At 42.3% G+C, this 19,630-nt stretch overlaps 1 protein-coding gene across 3 annotated transcripts in view; it reads left to right on the top strand.

Moving 5' to 3' along the window:
* The window catches only part of dlg5a (discs, large homolog 5a (Drosophila)), a 40,112-nt gene that overhangs the window by 7,998 nt on the left and 12,484 nt on the right, over positions 1-19,630 (top strand). Inside the window, exons 2-22 of one of the 3 annotated variants that reach the window (XM_085477570.1) lie at positions 4,069-4,137; positions 5,391-5,565; positions 6,108-6,251; positions 7,010-7,193; positions 8,638-8,897; positions 9,016-9,328; positions 9,975-10,205; positions 10,595-10,779; positions 10,894-11,019; positions 12,121-12,253; positions 12,409-12,536; positions 12,626-12,801; positions 12,895-12,998; positions 14,465-14,557; positions 14,784-15,845; positions 16,300-16,420; positions 16,533-16,677; positions 17,250-17,350; positions 17,504-17,593; positions 18,171-18,339; positions 18,854-18,931. In XM_085477570.1, the coding sequence (XP_085333696.1) occupies positions 4,069-4,137; positions 5,391-5,565; positions 6,108-6,251; positions 7,010-7,193; positions 8,638-8,897; positions 9,016-9,328; positions 9,975-10,205; positions 10,595-10,779; positions 10,894-11,019; positions 12,121-12,253; positions 12,409-12,536; positions 12,626-12,801; positions 12,895-12,998; positions 14,465-14,557; positions 14,784-15,845; positions 16,300-16,420; positions 16,533-16,677; positions 17,250-17,350; positions 17,504-17,593; positions 18,171-18,339; positions 18,854-18,931 (4,087 nt within the window). Of the gene's footprint in view, positions 1-4,068; positions 4,138-5,390; positions 5,566-6,107; positions 6,252-7,009; positions 7,194-8,637; positions 8,898-9,015; positions 9,329-9,974; positions 10,206-10,594; positions 10,780-10,893; positions 11,020-12,120; positions 12,254-12,408; positions 12,537-12,625; positions 12,802-12,894; positions 12,999-14,464; positions 14,558-14,783; positions 15,846-16,299; positions 16,421-16,532; positions 16,678-17,249; positions 17,384-17,503; positions 17,594-18,170; positions 18,340-18,853; positions 18,932-19,630 lie in introns of all 3 variants that reach the window. The other 2 variants (XM_085477569.1, XM_085477571.1) reach the window with 2 other exon arrangements.

Raw genomic sequence — 19,630 nt, 5'->3', positions numbered from 1 at the left:
AAGCTGATCTAAAACAAATCATGCCTCATTTATGCTGAGCAAGGGTTCTTTGCATAAAGAAGCCACATTATGGTTTGCTCATAATAGGCTGGGATGGATGGCAGTAGCGTTTTTGTTTTTCTTTGGGGAGGGTAATGTTTCAAACTGTTTGCAAGGATCCATGATTACTATAAGGTTACATTTGGGTGATCTTGCTATTTGCTTGGTGGTAAAACAGATTTAGTTTTGACTCATGCTAGAGGACAGACTCAAGTCTAAGTGGAAAAAGGTGGGTGGGTGGGCGGGCGTGCAGTGGAGTAATCCTTGCTCATGACATCGTCATGTTTGACAGATTCGTGTTTACGCTAATTGTACACTTTTTAAATCAGACGATCGATCCTTTACCCCAGTAGTAAGGCTGAGCTGGCTCATTTCCCAGAATTTTCCATGTGGTGTCAGTGCCTCACCAGAAGTTTGGCACACTACTTTCTGAAGCTCCCCGAGTAGAGATATTGAGGTTTGGACATAAGCGTGTGTGTATATTTGTGTACCAGTATCATGATATAATGATTGGGGGGTGTTGTACACTGCTAATTTAAACAACATTGTCCTTATTGTGTGCAGAGACACGGCCAGCATTCGGAGGTCTAGCTTACCCAGCATAAATCATTCTTTCTGCTCTCTGGCTTAGCGCTGACACATCCTTCAGCCTCAGTTAAGCACACTGTAAAATGAGTGGGTTGTTGTCAACCGTGTTATTAGTGTTGCTATTGTTTGCGCTTCTGTGGTTAAATGGCTGTAAAGCTAAGGATGGTGAAGGAGAAAGGGCACAGACTCTGCTAGCCTCAACTTTGTTTTAATCACTGTTGCTCACTGACAGTGAGAAGAGCTGACAGTGGCTAATAAAGAAAAGCGCACTGTATTATTTTTGGAATGCTAATGCTGCTGCTCTACCAAGTTGCCCCAAAATGTTTGTCTGTAGAGGGCTTTGAAATATCACAGTTGCCTTGCTTGCTTTAAATCAGAAGCAATGAGGCTTGTCAATGTGCTCTAAAAAAATAAGGGGTTTTGAAGCGGCAGCAGCAAGGAGCCCATCTCACTGATAATCATGTGTCTTTACTTTAGGGGGAAACTATCTCATTGTCAGAATTTTCTGGAATTGATGAATAATTTAGTCTCAGCCACTGCAGGAGGCAGAGTTTGTATCTTTCTTTGATTAAGGCTTTCCTCCAACTCTCATGCCGTCCTCTTTGACTATTCCTCTCATCCAGTTTCACTATGGCAACTTATGCCATCTCCTTTTATGTCCTTGAGAACATAATCTCGTTGTTTGAAGCAACTTTTGGTAGCAATCCCAATATTTATTTATTTATTTATTTATTTTTCATTTTTTGATTTTTTTAAAGGGAAGCAGATGGGCAAGTGGGGAAAGCGGAGCTCCTTAGGAATGGCAAGTACTCCCCTAACCTATTTAGGTGACTGTGACAGTCTTTTGTTACCATTGCATCAGGTCTTCTACTGGATTATATTCTCACCTCAGAATGCATCTCTTTTGTTGGCATTTGTTTACCCTGTAGACCATCGGTGGTTTATCGGTATATTGCTTCAGTTTTGAATTTGTGTGAAGTCAATGTGTACTGGCATTGCCTGAAATATTATATTAAATATCAGTATTAGTAATCGTCAAGAATTTCAGTCTGTGCACCCCGTGTATAATATCTCCTGATAAAAGCTGTCATGTTTCTATTTATGAGGCTGAAAGCAATCTTTCAGGTCTCATCTGTCCTGTGTGCCTCCTATTGGCAGACTCAATCGGATTCTACCTCTGTAGAGCATCAGATCTATGCCGCCTTAATGGATGTCTGTTTTATTGATGCAGTGAACATGCTTACAAATGATTAGCCTCACTTGTTGTGGCTGGTGCTAATTGGTATCAGTGTCTAAAAGCTACAGGAAAACTCCAGTGCTGTTGACCCTCAGATCAACGGCTGGTTCATGCCAATCAGGTGTACAGTTGTTGGGGTGCTTATGGAATTAACTGATTAAAAAGCAAGCAAGCAAGCGTTCTATGTTGATATTCATTTTGTTTTCCTTGATTTAGATGTTATTTAGAAAAAGGGTAGATAAATCACCTGCAGCTATGGTCTGACAGGCTGGGAGTGGAACCAGGGAGTCGAGTGCAAAAGGGAATTTTTACCTGTTCTGTATGTATCCTAACTACTCTATTAGATTGCCCCAAGTAGCTAGATTTGTAAGATCTTTGTTTGTGCCAAAAACAGCACAAATTGAGGGTTTTGTTCCGTTCAGTATTTTATTTTTATTCCTTCAAGGTTTAGAGCTGACATTACCTCCCATTGGCTCATGAGTTTTATTCTAAAACCCTAACCGTCACGTACTGGGTTCAAGAAGTCAGTAGTTGCTTTTGGTTGCTTTTAGTTGCCTCTTCGGAAATGCACATGAGCCTTTTGCATAGCTGGGTTGTAGAGAATTAATGCTGTGCAACCCCACAGTGGTGCTCATTGTGTCTGATGGAACAATATGAAATCAAAGCCGTGTGCTCCGAGCACTTCATGGAGTAAAAGTGGTGAGCATCTGGGAACGTCAGAACAGATTAAAAGCCTTTCCGCCCTGCTTCTCTCTATTTTCACAGTCTCTCTCCTTACTTCTCTCCCTCCTTATCGCCTGTGCAACTTTAGTTAGGCTATCTCCTTTTATCTGTTCTGCTCTGTTCCATGCCTTCTTCATGTTTCTCCTTTTGCACCCCTCCCTCCCTCCTCTGTCTGCGGGGCCTAAGATGGAGTGGCTCAGTCGCACAGAGCTCATAGTTAATTAGGCTTGGCCTTGTCACACATTGAGGGCTGGAGCCAGAGCTGTAGCTAAACCCAGTGGGGAAGCAAGGACAGAGATGGAGGTCTAGAACTATTGGCGTCAATTGCTTGCTGCTGACAGCTACCAATCCCTTGTTCTCCTAAACCCTCTGTTTGGCTTTCATTTATCACATCAGATTAGTATTATCTCAGTTTCATTGTGCTTTTTTTTTTTTTTTTTTTTTTATAAATTACCTCGGCGTCATTTCCCCCCCCACTTTAACAGTGCAGACAGGACAAATTTAGTGTTGTAGACATGTGAAAATGCAAAACATTATCATTGGTTCCAGTTTCTCTAATACGAGTATTTTGTATGCTATATATCAATATTGTATTTAAAAAAAACAAAACACTTTAGTCCCTAACTGCATCAGTATCTATTTTACATTTCAGATTAGAGATTGTGCAATTCATCACAAATACTAGTATTACAAAATTACACAAGTCTGAATGTTTATACTAGTGCAACTGTTTACTCAGTATGATATTTGCAAGATGACTGTTACACACAATGATCGTCTGAGTGTTTTTGCTGAAGATAACAGTCTAGCATTTGGAAAGTAAAAACTTAATAGAAAAGTGGCTAGTTGGTGAATCTAAGAAAGCTGTAGAGGACGATGGATGATGCATTTTGCAATAAGTCAAAGATGTGTTTTTTAAGAAAAGGGCAGTTTGTGTTGCCAGCCATGTTTATGTTACCCTTTGGAGCAGGGACTCTGCATTATAATGGCGATCTGTAGAGTCTTTCCTATGGATTGTGGTAGCCTGTGTGAAATATCCCCTAGCTTAACGTTGTGCATAGCTATTCAGATAGAGAATCATTTTCTCTCTGCTGCTCTCTTTCTCTCTCTCTCCTACTCTCTCTATGTGCTTGACATAAAAAGAGAAAATCCCATTTCAGCCGTGACATTCTGCCTGTGTAGCAGAAACATACAGGGACTATACATCAAAGCAAGGCAGAGTGCACAGTGAGGGAACGGAGGTTTAATGACGACAGGGGTCTGGAGTGATAATATAGAGCTGCTAAGGAGGAGAATTGAAGTTATTATTCCAAGTATAAACCCAGTACCGCATTTATAATACAGCTGTGCAGGGAATATGAAGCTGGCTATGTAATATTCATTTCATTTGGCATTTTACCGGCAATTAATTCAGGCTTGTGTGTAAGTGGTTCATCATTCTGTCGGTGCTGTAAGTCTGACCGCATCGCTTTTCTTGGCAGGTTCCACGTACAGCGTTCTCTCCACAATGCCCTCCGACTCAGAAAGCAGCAGTTCCCTCAGCAGTGTTGGTATGTATAACGACCCAAGAAGCCTTTTTAAGAAGTTATTTGTCATGTCAGGTCACACTGGTTCTGTATGATGCCCACAGTGCACTGTTGGGAAGCTGTTTACACTGATATTGGCGTAATTCCTGTAGCGTTACAGTGAAGGATCTAGCGGTTTTATTTCTCCTTTAAACCCACCATTGGGGCACTCGCCACACATCTCCCGTTCCTTAAGCCATGTTTTCCTTTCCCTAGGCTTGACAAAGGTCCAAATGACTCAGCTGTGTTACATAAACCTCCAAAAGGTCCAAAAAAAATGACTCAAAGATGAACATAATCCCCAGATTTCCTGCCTTGGTTCATGTTTCAAGGAAAACAACCCAGAACGTGACTTGTAATGGTGTATATATGATTTATGAGACTCGATCTATGTGGCACCACATCAGTGACACTCGGTTTAAAAAAAAAAAAAAAAAAATCTGAAATATAAGAACATATTTTCCATAAAACAAGATTTCAGTGGATTTGTATTGCAGGCATTTATGTAGACATTTAATTTGATTAAAGATAAATCTCTGGGGACCTTGTTAAGAAAATACCAGAGATACAGCACAAACCTTTCATTTTTTTTCTTTCCTTTTTTACATCTGACATTACCAAAGGTGTAGTCTTTTAAATCGAATGTAATTCCCACCAACTTTTATTGCACAGCGTCTCAGGAAAAACCCCTGGCATATTATAAAGGAATTTCTAAACAACCAGGTGCTGCCCTCACAGCTGGATGGGACTTTTGCTTCCTAATTCTAAAGTTGGGAGCACACTCTGACCAAGTATCCTTTCTGGATGGGTCATAATGTTTAAATTTGATGTTGTTTTGAGGCACAGAAAAGGGAATGCATTCAGTGACATCTGGACAGTTGTATGTCTGTTTCTTTCCTGGGTTGGAATTAACCATTGAGGGTGACACTGTGTGTAAACACGATCTGTGATCTTGCAGGAAATTATGTCTGTGTGTCTTTATTTGACAGAAATCTGTACATTTTCTTAATTTGGTCATAGAAAATCTATTATACCTGAAGAAATGAACAAAACTAGGAAGAAATCATTTTCACAATCCTACTCCTTCATGCTTTGTCTCTCGCTAAAGACTCTTGGGGGGCGAAAATAAATAAAATCCTCTAGGCAACTTCTTAATGATAAAACAAATTTATGAGATAAAACAATCCAGTGTGTGATAAATGGTCACGGGCTTCTCAGTAATGTGTTTACCGTTCCAGGTTCTCCTGTTAATGGTGAAGCATCCTCCCCACCCCCAGCTATCAATGACAACCGGCATTCCGGTGACAACCTGGACACCATCTTGCTGCAGCTCCGCCAGGTGACCAGGGAGCGGGATGAGCTTCGTAAGCGTCTGGCGTTGGCATCGCCTGGGACCACCTTCGACGACTGCAGGTGCAAATCTTGGCCTGTTTGCCAAATTGTTGTTGTTGTTGTCACTGTTTCTTGTTACCTCCTGGTAACACTTTTTTTTAAATTTGCCTCATGACTATAAAAGTGTTGACATTCATGCCTCCCTTTTCTGCCTAAATGAAAGGCATCAAATCTGGGATTCATTGCTCTTTGAATCAGCAAAGCTCCACTGGTATTGTTTACTCTCTCTTGGCTGTCTTCAGTGCTGGCTGCCATGTTTAATAATTCTCACCTGTCTGGGAAAATGTTGACCTTGCCTTGCAGAGAGAGCACATTGACACTGACGGCTTAATAAAGTTTAATGTGCTCTAGAAACAAGATGTTTCCTTTGCAACACATGATACCAAGGCTAAAATGCCTATATGCACGCATAGTTTTAAAGTATTGTTATTAGGATTAAACATGCCAGTACTATGCATTTTTGTACAAAGAGAAGGTCAGCTCTTTTATCTGCGATGTGCTTGGGCACGCTATCATTCAAGGCTTGTGTAATAAAATTTTGGTTTGGTGCCTTTCTTCTTAAGGCCAAATTCCAAAGCCAGTCATGACTATGAGCGTCTAAAAAGTCAGTGCATTGGGGCCATGGCAGATCTGCAGTCTCTGAAGAACCAGCATACTAAAACACTCAAGAGGTGCGAGGAGGCTGTGAAGGAGGCTGACTTCTACCAGTAAGTCTTCCTTGCAACGAGTTTTGTCTTTCTTGTTGTTGATGAAGGACTCTGTTGTCATATGTATCTCTGTTATGCAGTTTGTGCTCATCAGTTGCTTAGATTTCCATTTGGTATCAGTGGTAAGTGTTGTTCAGAACCGTTGTTAAAATGAGAATATAAACAAGCTTGGGGTGGGATTCTGCAATCTGCTGCTTTTCAGCATTGAAATAATCAAGTTTTATTGCGTTGTTTTGCTGCAGCTGTAACAAACACTTGCGTGGTGTTGTAGTTAACCCGACTGAAAGAACATCGCTCAGAGCTACAGTCGGCTTTCACGTTTAAAGGGAACTGGCACTACAATATAACAAGGTGCATGGTTTTAAAAGCTTGGAAAATGGAGCCTCATAGCTTGTGAGCCCAGCCAAAATTTCTGGAGCACAGAGGCAGAACATGTGTTTCAATATTTTTATATTTTCCACACACCTAGATTACTAAGCAAGTAAATTAATATCATTAATGATTGTGTGCTTTTACCTAATACAATTTAACAATTCATTCACAACTTCTACTCTGAGTAAATATTTTTCATCAATTTTATTCTCAATCAGTTTGAACTTTGGTTGCAAATTTTAGATGATGTAGAATAAATAATATTTTAGTTTTACATTTTGCATGTACTTGCGTATCCTCTGTCTGTGTTTACCTAATCTAATCAAAGTTTGCTTTCTGCTCTGTATGTTTGCACGTCCATCTATGTTCACTCTTCCTCTTTTTAGCATGCTGCACAGCCGTGTCTTGGGCGACCAGACACAGCTGAAGGAAGAGATGGAAACACTCAGGAGGGACAATGCCCAACTTGTCCGGGAGCACAACCACCTAAAACAGAACTGTGAGGAGCTCAAACGACTGCACAGTCAAGACCAGAAAGAGTTGGCGGACCTTCGGCTGCAGCAACAGCAGGTATAACGCGGTCACAGACGCACCACTGTTGCTGTCCAGATGTTATATAAGAGATTGAGTGACATGGCACAGATGGTGGGCCTGCATATATAAAACCGAACTGCTTTTTCATGTAAATATTTGTTCCTTTACTAAGGCACCACATATTTGTAATCTTTCTGAAAGCATGTGAGGCTGGCGTGCTCATGCGTGTGTTGCAAGGTGTGAGCGGCAGCTCTCCTAAAGGACAGTCATTGGTTGTGCGATTTGGGTGTACTGCTATAAACAGAAACTCAAGTGCAAGAGCACACACGTAAAGGCCACAGTGTGACCAAACCCGTGCTTGGTGCTGTTGTTGGCACGCACAGGATTGTACGCAGTGAATTAGTCACCAAGGGTCAGTTAACACAGTGTTCTACCTTAACATCCTGAGGCATTTAATGACAAATGTTTGTGCTAAATTACATGAGCTGTCCGTGCTCATAATGTGTTAATGTACAGTCAAAGTCTTTTTCCTGCACCAACACTATAATCATTCTCCCTAAACTCTACTGACCACACATGACTGTATCTTTTTTTTTTTTCCCCCTAAAAAAAACCAGTGTATAAGAGAATGTGCACGTTGGAGATGGTGTTAGATGTGCTGGGAAAGCACGATTTCCCAGAAGTTCTTGCTTAGTGAGGAGACTATCTCAAAGTTGATAGTGATCAGATTTAAACAGGATTCAGTTCTTGCATTTCTAAGGGGCAGCCACAGATTTTTTATTTTTTATCTTTTTGATCGCACCTCATATATTTTGGGATGTCAGAAAGTCTTTCCTCTTGTGTTTTATGTACTGAATACTTTCTTCTAAGAGCACAAGGGGACAGTGACCCATATTGTGAAGTAGTGTCTTACACAGTACCCATGGGGACACTGCAGTAGTTGCAAGCACAGGGCAGCCAAGCAGAGGGAAATGCACACAGAGCATTTCTGAAAAGGGCACACACAGAAGAAAAGGGCTTGGCTTGGGCAAAGGGCACTCTGACCCAAACAACGTAACGATCACATTGGTGCATTTGCAGTGTGTGCTTTCGCAGAGGTCAATACAGCCTTCGGGTCACAGAAGCTCTTCTGGGAATCTGGAAGACTATATCAGCAAGACCTGCAGAAATGAAAGAGAATAAGTAGTGCAGTCTGAAGGGCGCACTCTGTGCTTAAAACAGTTAAAGACAAATGACTGACCAGCACAGTTAACTAAGTACGTAACTGCAGTCCTAGAAATAAACTTGCCCTTATAAAATCTGTTTTGTTTTTGTTTGGTTTTTTGTTTGTTTTAAGTGGGCACAGATTATCTTGCACTTACACTCCTGTCCGCACATTAACGCCATCTGCTGCTAAGGTGGGGTACAACAAGTACATACAGGTTTGTGGTATTAACATTTTGACCAACGCTAATTGCTTTGTATGCATTTTTGTTACCAGGTAATGAGCGAGAAGGGCTCATCAGAGGTATTAAATAAGCTGTACGACACTGCTATAGAGAAGTTGGAGGCTGTAAAGAAGGAGTATGATTCCCTGAGCAAGCGTTACAGTGAGAAGGTAGCTAACCACAACACAGACCTGAGCCGCCTGGAGCAAGCGGAGGAGGAGAACCGGAGGCTGCAGAAGCAGATGGATGCGTTGCTCAAACAGCGAGACTCAGCTATGCACTACCAGCAGCAGTACTCTACCTCAATGAGGAGGTGAAAGCATCATTACGTGACACAAAAAAGACACAAAAGGGTTAAATTAAATTGTCTGTTTGAGTCAAAGTAGGGTTAGTGCTGTACTCAGACTACATGCATTTCTCCCCTCTTCCAGGTTTGATTCAGTGCAGCAGGAGCTGAACAAGTCCTCAGCTCAGAACAAGGAGCTGCAGAGAGAGATGGAGCGGCTGCAGTCAGAGGTGACGCGCTACAAGAACTTGCAGCTGAAGTCGGCCAAGGACTGCGAGAAGTACAAGGAGGAGAGGGACTCTGTGTTTAATGAATATCGCCTCATCATGAGTGAAAGGGACCAGGTGATCAAGGAGGTGGACAAGTTGCAAACTGAACTGGAGGCAGCTGAGGCTCGACTGAAAAACACTTCATCAGAGAGGGTGGTGGCCAGTGAAGAGTTGGAGGCTCTCAGACAGGTATCGGGCTTTAAAACACGTTAAAACAACAGCATATCTTCAGGTGTATATGTCTTTTATAACTGATAGACTTCAGGACAAGAAAATTGGCACTGAATATGACCTGCTTAAAGAAACATGCCAAATCCATCAAAGAATTTGACTTGTAGTAGTCATTTAAAAAAAAACAACCCAAAAAACTGAAAGGAGCATTGGCTGTCATGGTAAAGCTGAAGCCAGCAACCATCTAGTGTAGCTTAAAGCCTGGAGTGGGGGAAACATTTAGCCAAGCTGCTTCCAAGGCTAACAAAATGCAACTGGTTTCTTATTGCAATACTGAAGGTCTTGGGTTTACTATTTGATTTTTTTTTTTTTTTGAGATCATTTTGTTTTTCTAAATAAAACCGAATTGACTCTACTTTCACCATAACCTTCAAAATCTATAAATCTGCACATCTGCGTCATCGGTTGATCACTAGACACCTTCTCAAACTGTACACACGAATGGTTCTGCTTCTTTTTGGAGGATATTTCTGAACACTGCAAAAGGATTTGAAGCTAGTATCAGATCACTCTGCATTAGACCCCCAACAATATTTTCACATCACATTAATGACTCACTGTGCTGAGATGCCCTCATTCTATTTTGCCTTTTGTTCTGGGATAGGAGTTGAACTCGTCACTGGTGGACCGTGACAGGGCCATCTGCGAGAGGAATGAGCTGCTGGAGAAGTATTGCCATGAGGTGAAGGACAAAGCTGAGGCCCAGAAGGAGTTGAGCCAGGCCTGCAAGGACATCGAGACGGTCCGGGAGGAGAGGGATGTGGCCCGCAAGGAGAGAACAGAGGCCATCATTCAAAGGGATCAGCTGCTCAGAGAATACTATCAAGCCAGACAAGTAAATGTCACTGCTCTTTCATAAAATCTCAGGAAGCGTCTGTTGACGTCTTTGTTGTGGTGTCCTCTTTATAGCATATACTATCACTGGTGTAGCCTGTGAACCAATTTCCCAACTTGTTTTTTTTCTTCAAAAGGTAGCCAAGCACTTATATCTAGCCCTTTCTTCCTAGATCCATGATATGTAATTCAGTATAAACCAAAATGTATGATTAAAAAGCATCTCTTTCTACCCACTAAGCAGCCATTTAAATAGTCCTTGTGCAGGGTTATATACATGAAAAGTACTTGGTTTGTTGTATGGGACTATTGTTTAGAATGCTTAAGATGAAAAACGAGACGTAGTGTGTTATAAAATTAATCTTTTTCATGTACTCTTAATGTTCTTAGAAACAAGACTCTGCCACCTTGGACATGGAACGAGCCAATAAGGAGATCGAGATGCTAAGGAAACAGTATGAAGCTATGTCCCAGGAGCTGAAGGAGGCCACACAGGAAGCTGAGGTGGCCAAATGTCGAAGGGATTGGGCCTTCCAGGAGAGAGACAAAATAGTGGCGGAGAGGGAAAGCATAAGGTCAGTGCGTTTATGGGTTTTTAAAAGACTTTTAGCAAAGCTGAGAGGGTCTGTAGTTGATCTCCCTCTCCAATAAACGAATTACTCACAATCTCCCTTCTCTCCTTTCTGTAGGACTCTGTGTGACAACCTGCGGCGAGAAAGGGACCGGGCAGTCAGCGATCTGGCTGATGCCCTGCGTAATTTGGATGATATGAGAAAACAGAAGAATGACACATTGCGAGAACTTAAAGAACTAAAGTGAGTCTTCACCGTGGTTTTAAAGCTGCTGTCAGCTCTGAAGTCTCTTGTTTGACTCCCTCACTGCATGATATTTCCACATTTCCAACTTTATTCTCCATTTGTTTCATAAAAGCTGAATCCCAATAAAGACTCATAAGGAATAAGTGGAAAGGTCTTCTGCATTTCAGCAAGTGCAAACAACATGGCCTCTACTCACTCAGCTGTGTGTGTTGTGCTGTCTCTGTAAGCTGTTGTAGTCAGTGTGTGGCTTGGCTGGGCATAAGCTATGACATTCAGCCTTTGGAGACATGGTGTAGTGCAGTTGTGTTTCTGGCAACATTTCCACACACCCAGATTAAAGTGTAATCCCGCAAAGTGTCAGTGTTTTGAACACACACATTTTGTCTCGCTGTCTTCAAGGCCCTTCATGTGACTGTGTTTAGAATGCATGTAGAGGCTCCCTCTGCTGGCGAAAGTGTGTATGACAACCATTATGTGTCAGGTCCCTGCATGAGGGTTGCGATTTCCAGGCTGGAGGGTAGATTCTGGGGAAAGTCGAGTCTCTTTCCCCATCTACTAATTTAATCCTAACATTATCTAACTATAACCACTTGTAATGTATGGTGCTTGTATCCAATTATTATCTAACTAGTAATCTAACATTTTCCCTATATAGAGTATGCACTATACAGTGACTTTGAGTTTCTTCCTCTATCCTCATCAGAGACTGATGTACAATTGGGGTTTTAATGTCACTGCAACCCTTAAGGCATGCCTCAGTAGGACACCATATATCTTGCTGACAGTGTGGCATTGTGTGCAATCTACTTTTAGATTTTTTTTTTTTTTTTTTCTGGGAATAAATTTAAATTGAACTCGTTGGACCTCTAAATGGAAAGTGTTCGTAAGAATGAGAGCACGTCAGATGTTTTGAAACAAAGCTCGAGACTGACACGAAGATTAAAATATGTAAAATTCTGCGCAATCTGTAGATGCAGCTCCCTTTTGATCCAGGCCGTATTTTTTTTTTCTTTCCCTGCTCTTTCTTTTTCTCTCTGCCCATCCTTCCTCAAGTGACTAACCTTTGACTCTGTGTGTGTTATGTCTGCCTTTGTTAAGGGAGAAGATGGAAAGCCAGCTGGACAAGGAGGCCCGGTTCTGTCAGTTAATGGCCCACAGCTCTCATGACTCGGCCATTGACACAGACTCCCTGGAGTGGGAGACGGAGGTGGTGGAGTTTGAGAAGGACAGGGTAAGAGTAGTGGTCAGGTCTTATTGCTGAGATTGAATTGGTCACATGCTAATCTCCTGAGAGCCAGCAGACCCCTAAGATCTGTCAAAACATGATGGCATTAAAATGGGTTTTTCAGAATGAGCCAAGTGACACTTATGTTATTGGCTTCACAGGATCACATGGATTTGAAGGCGCTTGGGTTTGATATTGCAGAGGGGGTAAATGATCCATATTTACCTGGAGATTGTGGCATTTTTGTTACACGGGTGGACAAAGGAAGTATCGCAGATGGAAGGTTAAGGTATGAGCTGCCTCAAGAAAAGATCTGTTTATGTGGCTTTATTAATGCTTTATTAAATACCTCACCCTTTGTTCTCTCATGTTTTTTAGAGTGAATGATTGGCTATTGAAGATTAATGACATCGACCTGACCAATAAGGACAGGAAGCAGGTGGTGAAGGCTGTTCTTAATGGCGGAGGACTGATCAATATGGTGGTACGAAGGAGGAAGTCTCTAGGAGGAAGGCTGGTCACTCCTGTCCATATAAACCTTATGGGACACAAAGGTATAATACTGTCTCTATAAATGGATTGAAATATTTATATAGATGTCTGCATTTTCCTTGTTCATCAACCTCTTTTTGTCTTTTGTATCTTAGACAGTGGCATTGGTCTGGAAAGTGGAGTGTTTGTCACTGCCATTGTCCAGGGAAGTCCAGCAGCGAGGGAGGGCTCTCTCACAGTTGGAGACAGACTCATTGCTGTGAGTTAATTTCAGCTTCTATGAAATCCCCTCTCTCTATTTTTTTTTGATACTCTCTTCCTGTATGTCTGGCACACTGCAGTTCACAGAGGTTTCTTTGGGTTTCTAATCCAGCCCTTGATCCATTTCAGTATCCACACTCCAAAAGTAGATAAGGTGGGATTTGGCTGAGGGTGTGAAGTGGAAGGAGGGAAGTCTCCTCTTCTGATTAAATCCTCAAAATCTTGGAGCTCTGCAGTGGTAGGTGGAGCTGTCTCCAAGCACATAGCTGCAGTATACTCACCCCAGAGGGGAACTGAAGAGAGACGTGTCAGAAATCCTTCTTTTTAAAGGAGATGGAAACGCGGCCTTGTATTTAGTGCTAATCTTCCAGCAGCAGCAGAATTCTTAGGTCCCTGGTTTGTTTAGAATCATGAAACATGTGCATCACCTTTAAAGGACTTAACGCACGTAAAATCTGCGCAAATATTTAGTGGGTTAAAAATATTTTCTTAATGCACCTCTTCACTTTGACCATGTTGTATAACTAGATAAATCTGCAGTATGATTTTTGAATCCGAATATACAGATCTGACCAATCAGACCACTCTATTTGGCAACAAGTCTAGCACTTTAATAACACAATTTTACTTCAGACACAGAGCAAGTCACCGCTCCGGGACAATCGGCTCTCTGAAATTATTTCTCTGCCTCCTCAGATGTGTTCCCAACTCTTCTAACAAGAGTTCAAATTGCCCCACTGACATCCAGAAATATGCATGAAAGTGGTCCGTTACAACACGATTGGCTCATGTTTCTCACCTTGGTGATTCTTTGGCTCTTTGTGGCCATGAGCAACTTTGATGTTACAGAATTCCCATATAGATTTGACTACCTTGTCTCCCTTTTTATATAATCTCTTTAGCATGACTTAATAAATGCATAGTTGCATTTGCAAAAAAAGAGAACAGCGTGCTGAACTGGAGGTGAAATAAGTACAAAATGCAAATGAATGCCCGCTACTGAACCCTAAAGATCAGAAGTGAAGGTTTCTTTCCCCTGCTTGTTCTAGGTTCAGGCATGATGTTCTTTCAGGACATAATTTATGTTAAATCTCAGCTGTAATAAAGTACGTAGTTTGCTCTTCAGTATCTTTGACCTTGTTTGTGTTTTGGAGAATCCTCAGGTCACGTCTGTTCTAAAGGAATGTGCAGACTGCAGTGTGAGGGGTTGTTGAGACTGAAATGTATTGGCCTAGATTTCTTGTGTCATATGCTACTGCGGTGGGAAAACCACATCTCGGAGCCTGGGAATCTCATGTTTAGGAGATTTGTCACCTGTATGTGTTTGTAGATGTGTATCTGTTATAGTGATACTGCTACCCAAGATGTACAAATGCATCGGGGGAATATCAGGAAAGACAAGTGTGCATTGCTTTTGTGTTGAAGGACCTGCTTTTATTTCCAGTGTTTTTCCCCATTCTGCAGATAAACGGAATCGCTCTGGATAACAAGTCTGTGACAGAGTGTGAGGCTTTGCTGCGTAGCTGCAGGGACTCTCTCAGCCTCTCTCTTATGAAGGTGGGCCAGTATTCATCTCACTCTGTGAACTCTGAGAGCCTGACTGAAAGTTTTTAAAAGATTTCCTTTCTACTGCTGTCCGTCCTACATAGCAGGTTTACAAATTCAACAGTGTGGTTTGTGAGAACTGAGAAAACGGACTCATTTTGTTTGTCAGTGTATTCTTTTAAAAAACGAAAGTATGTTTATCAGGTGTGGTTAATCGCTTCCATTGCTCTCTCTACAGTTTTTCCCTCACAGCACATCAGGCCAGAACATTTTTGAGAGTCTGCGCGAGTCATCAGAGAAGTCAAACGGGCGCATTCACCTGTCGGAGATTCACTCCCGGAACAGTCGGAATCTCAAACATAACAGCTCGACACAGACGGACATTTTCTGCCCAGATGTTGGAAGCGCTAGCACAGGCAGCATTTCTGGGGAGAGGAGAAAGGTCAGAGGTGAATCTGATGACATGTATGGTGACATCAGCAGGCCCTTCTCCACAGGATCCCTCCATGCCACCAGTCTTCGGCCATCTTCAGACTTGGGAAATGGCCGGTATGGGCCCAGTGCTTTCCAAGAGTGCTGTCCCTACACGAAAGCGCCTTCCTCTTTGCCCTTTGAGCCAGTTTCACCTGCAGACTGCATCACCATGGATGCAGCCATGGAGAAGAAGCACAGTGGCGGCACATGGCCAAAAATGATAGAGGGAAGTATGTCGGTCGCTCCAGATACTAGAGACACTAGTCCAGTCTCTGCAGCCACCCAACTCTCCATCTACAAATCACCCAAGCAGAGGAAGTCCATCTTTGACCCAGACACTTTCAAACGCCCTGAAACACCTTCCACTAAGATGGAGTACATGGCAGCCAATCAGACTGCAGCAGTGGCTGCTGCTGCTGCAGCAGCTTCTCACTCTCCACAACCTTCAAAGACAGAGTCCCTCTCCTCCTCATCAACCCCTACCCCAACTCCCCCAACCCCACCCACTCGCAGCGACTCCTTCAAATTCAAACACAAACATCAAAGCAGCTCTGCCTCTGACTGCACAATCACCTCTGACGGCAAGGGAGAGGCTGCCATCTCCATGGCAGCAGGCGAGTGCAGAGACAGGAGTGAGCGAGAAAGGGACAGGAACGGAAACCACTATTTTGTGGAAGGCAAGGTCCTCACCTCACGGAAGTCTTGTGATGAGGACATTGGTCGTACCAGAGGGGAGGAGCCAGAGGTGAAGAGGCCGCGCCCTAAATCTGCCCCTGCCCTTCGACGTAGGATGACCCCTCAGACCATTACTCTTCCCACCTTCCAAGTGAGTTGAGGGGCTCAGAGGTGCAAAAGTGCATTTAGTTTGAGTCACATTTGTTTTTGCTTTTCCCATAAAATATTATTTTGCTTTCACCCTCAGTCAAAATGGGGTAGTTTTGATTAGAAGCCTCTGTAATGCAGAGAATATGATGTATTTGAGGGAAAATTCAAAATGGGACCTTTCAAATCATCCCGGTGGGCCAAAGCTTCCATTTTATAATAGAATTTACAGCCCAGACAGAGTAAAGCCTCTGGGATTTGCCTCTTGCCAGTCTGTCGGAGTGATTGATGCCTTGCACCCCGTGCACAAGCTGAGTCAGAATCGAGTGCTCAAATACCATACCTGGAGAATGCATTAAGGATAAATGTTATTTTCAGTGTTAGGAGATGTTCAGGTTGTCATTCTTGCCATATGGTACTTGCCCCACTGTTTAATTTTTAACTGTCATTAATCACAGAGCTACTCTAATGATGAGCATTCACCAGAGCCCAGGGACATGCTGCGTTCCTCCCCCAGCCGCTCTCATAGACACAGTGTCGGCTTTGTCCCCACAGTCTACGGTGGATCCCTACCTCCGAGTAAGTTTGCAGACTGCTGAAGCATAGGTCGGTCCCTATGTGCTCTCAGGATAATCACAGATTCCAGCGTCTATAAAATGGTCGTGTGTGTGTGAATGTGTGTAATTGGCAGATTCCACCCACCGTGGACTGTCACCTTGCCCCGCTGTGACGGCCGTGATGAGGAATCCAGTGTACACTGTGCGCAGTCACCGTGTTCATACCAGCAACTGTCCATCTGTCGCATCCCAGATATGCCACCAGCACACCCACACCAGGTTATAGCCTTTAAATGCCCACAGTTTCCTTGAACCCAGCTTTAAAACTGACGGTTTATCTTCAGGCTACTTTAACTGGAAGTTTAGTGTTTTGTAATGACTAATGATTTAAAATTATCCAGTTCCCCAAGGCAAACTGACAGTTATTTTACATACCTGCTGTTGCTTTGCCTTAATATCGAGATGTTGCAATTTAGCCCAGCCACTCACACAGTTTTCAAAGTTTTGTCATATACAGTAAAAAAACATGCTTCTCTGTACAAAAAAACAAACACATAAACTAAATAAATAGTTGATCAATTATTCTATTATTAAAAACATTAGAAATACAGTAGAAATAATAAGATTTATACATATGATATAACATTGAGTGTGCACTTGTGTGTCTGCAAAACTGAAGTAGTCCAAAAGGTAATAAACTCCTGTCAAGTGTTAGAACTTTAAAGGCAGTGGGGAACAGAGTTCTTTAGTCTACAGGTCTGAGTAAATTTGTAAAAATCAGCCTAAATAATTAAAAAAGAATCTGTGTTCAGTTATGATGGTCTCAAAGCTTGTTTTCTTTCCCTGTGCAGCCCACAACACCAGGGTCGTCTGAGCCTGGACCTGAGCCAGCAGAAACGCTCAAATGACTTCTCCGAATCCTCATCATCACGCAGCAGCAGAGCTTCACACGGTACAAACTCACTGCCATCCAGTGCACGGCTCGGTCAGTCTGACACGCACGCACGCACGCACGCACATGCACACACCAGCAGTCCCAAAGCTCAACACCACTTTTTCTATTTGCATTCATTTTCGTGTCTTATCCTTCTCATGCTTCTGACAGGTTCTTCCAATAATGTTCACTACCGCACAGAGAGGATCAAAATCCCCTCTACTCCCCGCTACCCGCGCTCCATGCTGGGCTCAGACAGAGGTACTGTGCCTGCTGGTAAAATACAGTCAACACATCAAATGATTGTTAAAATATGACTATTGAAGTCTCTCAGATCAAACTCTGAGGGGGCAGAATTCCAGACTTTTTATTTTATTTATTTTGTTTGTTTGTATTTTTTTCAATGTCTGCTTTACTATTGTTGAGCTTGGTTAGTTCAGTGTTTTTTTTTTTTTATAGAGGTTTAAACTAAGGTTAAACTGCCTAAGCAGAAAAATCTTTACCACTTTGTGATAAGCAAACCAGTAAGTGGTTTGCTTATCACCTCTGGGTTCATGTGGATCAGTAGTCAAATTGTGTTAAGACACAAGAATAACATCTAGATCTAAGTGATTAATCCAAACACTCCTCAGGTTGCTAGAATAATTTTTCTTCTGATTCAAAATGTCAAACTAACATTTGCATGAGGCAAATAAAAAAATTAAGATTTGAGGAGAAAATTTAGGTTTTTAATGATCTTTTCTGGGAGGGAAAATGTTATGAAGTTGAAGTTTTCATATTTCAGTGTGTATTTTAGGAATGTCCTTATTCTTTTCTGCTCCTCTTTACCTAAACCCAGGCTCCCTCTCGCATTCCGAGTGTAGCAGTCCCAGCCTCATCACGCCTCCACAATCACCACTCAATCTGGAGACTTCCTCATTTGCCAGCAGCCAATCACAAGGATCCATTTCTACTTTACCTCGGATCTCAGTCAGCCCTGTGCCAATAGGGGAGCGCAGGAAAGACAGGTATGATGTAGAGAACTATTCCCACATTAAAAAGAAAATTAAATTAAAGGGAACATAGAAGATGCTAACTGTGTGTGACCATCTTGTTGAGAGATTTTTTGCAGCGTCTGCTATCGGACTGAGATGCTGCAAAAATTTCCCTCCGAATGGTGTAGTTGTTGGCTGAATGATGATTAGAAGCTGGTACTATATAGCCTGTGTCTGCCCTCAAGGATCCTCCTAGGCTATTTCAAAAGGTGTTGCTAGGCAACAGGTCCATCATGGTCAGTTGTGCAATCCCCCCATTGAAATTCAGATTGAAATCCTATTAAAACTCCATATGGTAATATGGTTTGCTGTTTTTCGAAAAAGCAGTTTTTTTTAATGTTTTGTTGGAATCTTCTATCTTTTAACTTTCCTGCCACATATTTTATAACCAACACCACTCTTTTACATGTTACTATCTCTGTATGATATCTGTCTTCCATTTTCCTCTTTATCTTCCTCTTGCCTCTCTGCAACCCTCCACTTCCAGATCTCTTTACCGTAATCGCTCTTTTCTAAGGATTCCTCTGGCTGCAAGGCCGAGGTTCTCCTCTCTCAGGAGCCTCAGGTTTGTTCCTTCTCACAGTGATACAAACAAGGATATGCCCCCCCCCTTCCCCCAGCCTTCTCCCCAGCCCATGTTGTCAACATGTAATAGTTGGATAGAGAAAAAGGAGGACCAGAAAGGCTTGTGAGGTTTATGTGGACTATATGGAATGCAAAAAGAGGTTTTTATTTATTTATTTATTTTATACTTTTTTTTTTAACCCACCCCAAGAGTTGTGTAATTCTGAGACAGATGGTTGTTTGCATGCAGCAGTGTGATTTGTGCCTGAGGACACAGAACTCTTGATTAGATACACTTTCAACTTCAAAGGTTTGGTGTTGTTTATGTGCCCCGCCCATATCTCTCTCCATGTCAGAAAGCCATTTGAATCTAGCAGGGTGCATGTAGCATCCGTGCTCTATGATAACACCATAGTCACTATGCATGTGTGCACTGCTGGTTTTTAAGCCAAGTCACCCTTTAGTCTGCAGTATGTATGTTATGCACTGGTATCATTATTATTCAGCCTCAAGCTTCTAGATCATGATCTTTTTGTTTGTTTTTGTACCGCACCACTCTCTTTACCCTGGTCTCTGGCTGCTAATCCACTCCCTCTTATCTACCTACATGAAACTGTAACCCATATCCAAAGCCACCTTGTTATGAAGACCCACAAAATTCATGCAAATCTTCTTCATGTGAAAGGATTTCACATGGCTG

This window comes from Copadichromis virginalis, linkage group LG13 (genome assembly GCF_057382275.1).
Source record: "Copadichromis virginalis isolate Kocher_CV1m ecotype Utaka linkage group LG13, C_Virginalis_male_GT1.1, whole genome shotgun sequence".
NCBI classification, from domain to species: domain Eukaryota; kingdom Metazoa; phylum Chordata; class Actinopteri; order Cichliformes; family Cichlidae; genus Copadichromis; species Copadichromis virginalis.
Note: the sequence above shows the minus strand (reverse complement) of the source record. Positions and strands in the feature narration are given on the sequence as shown.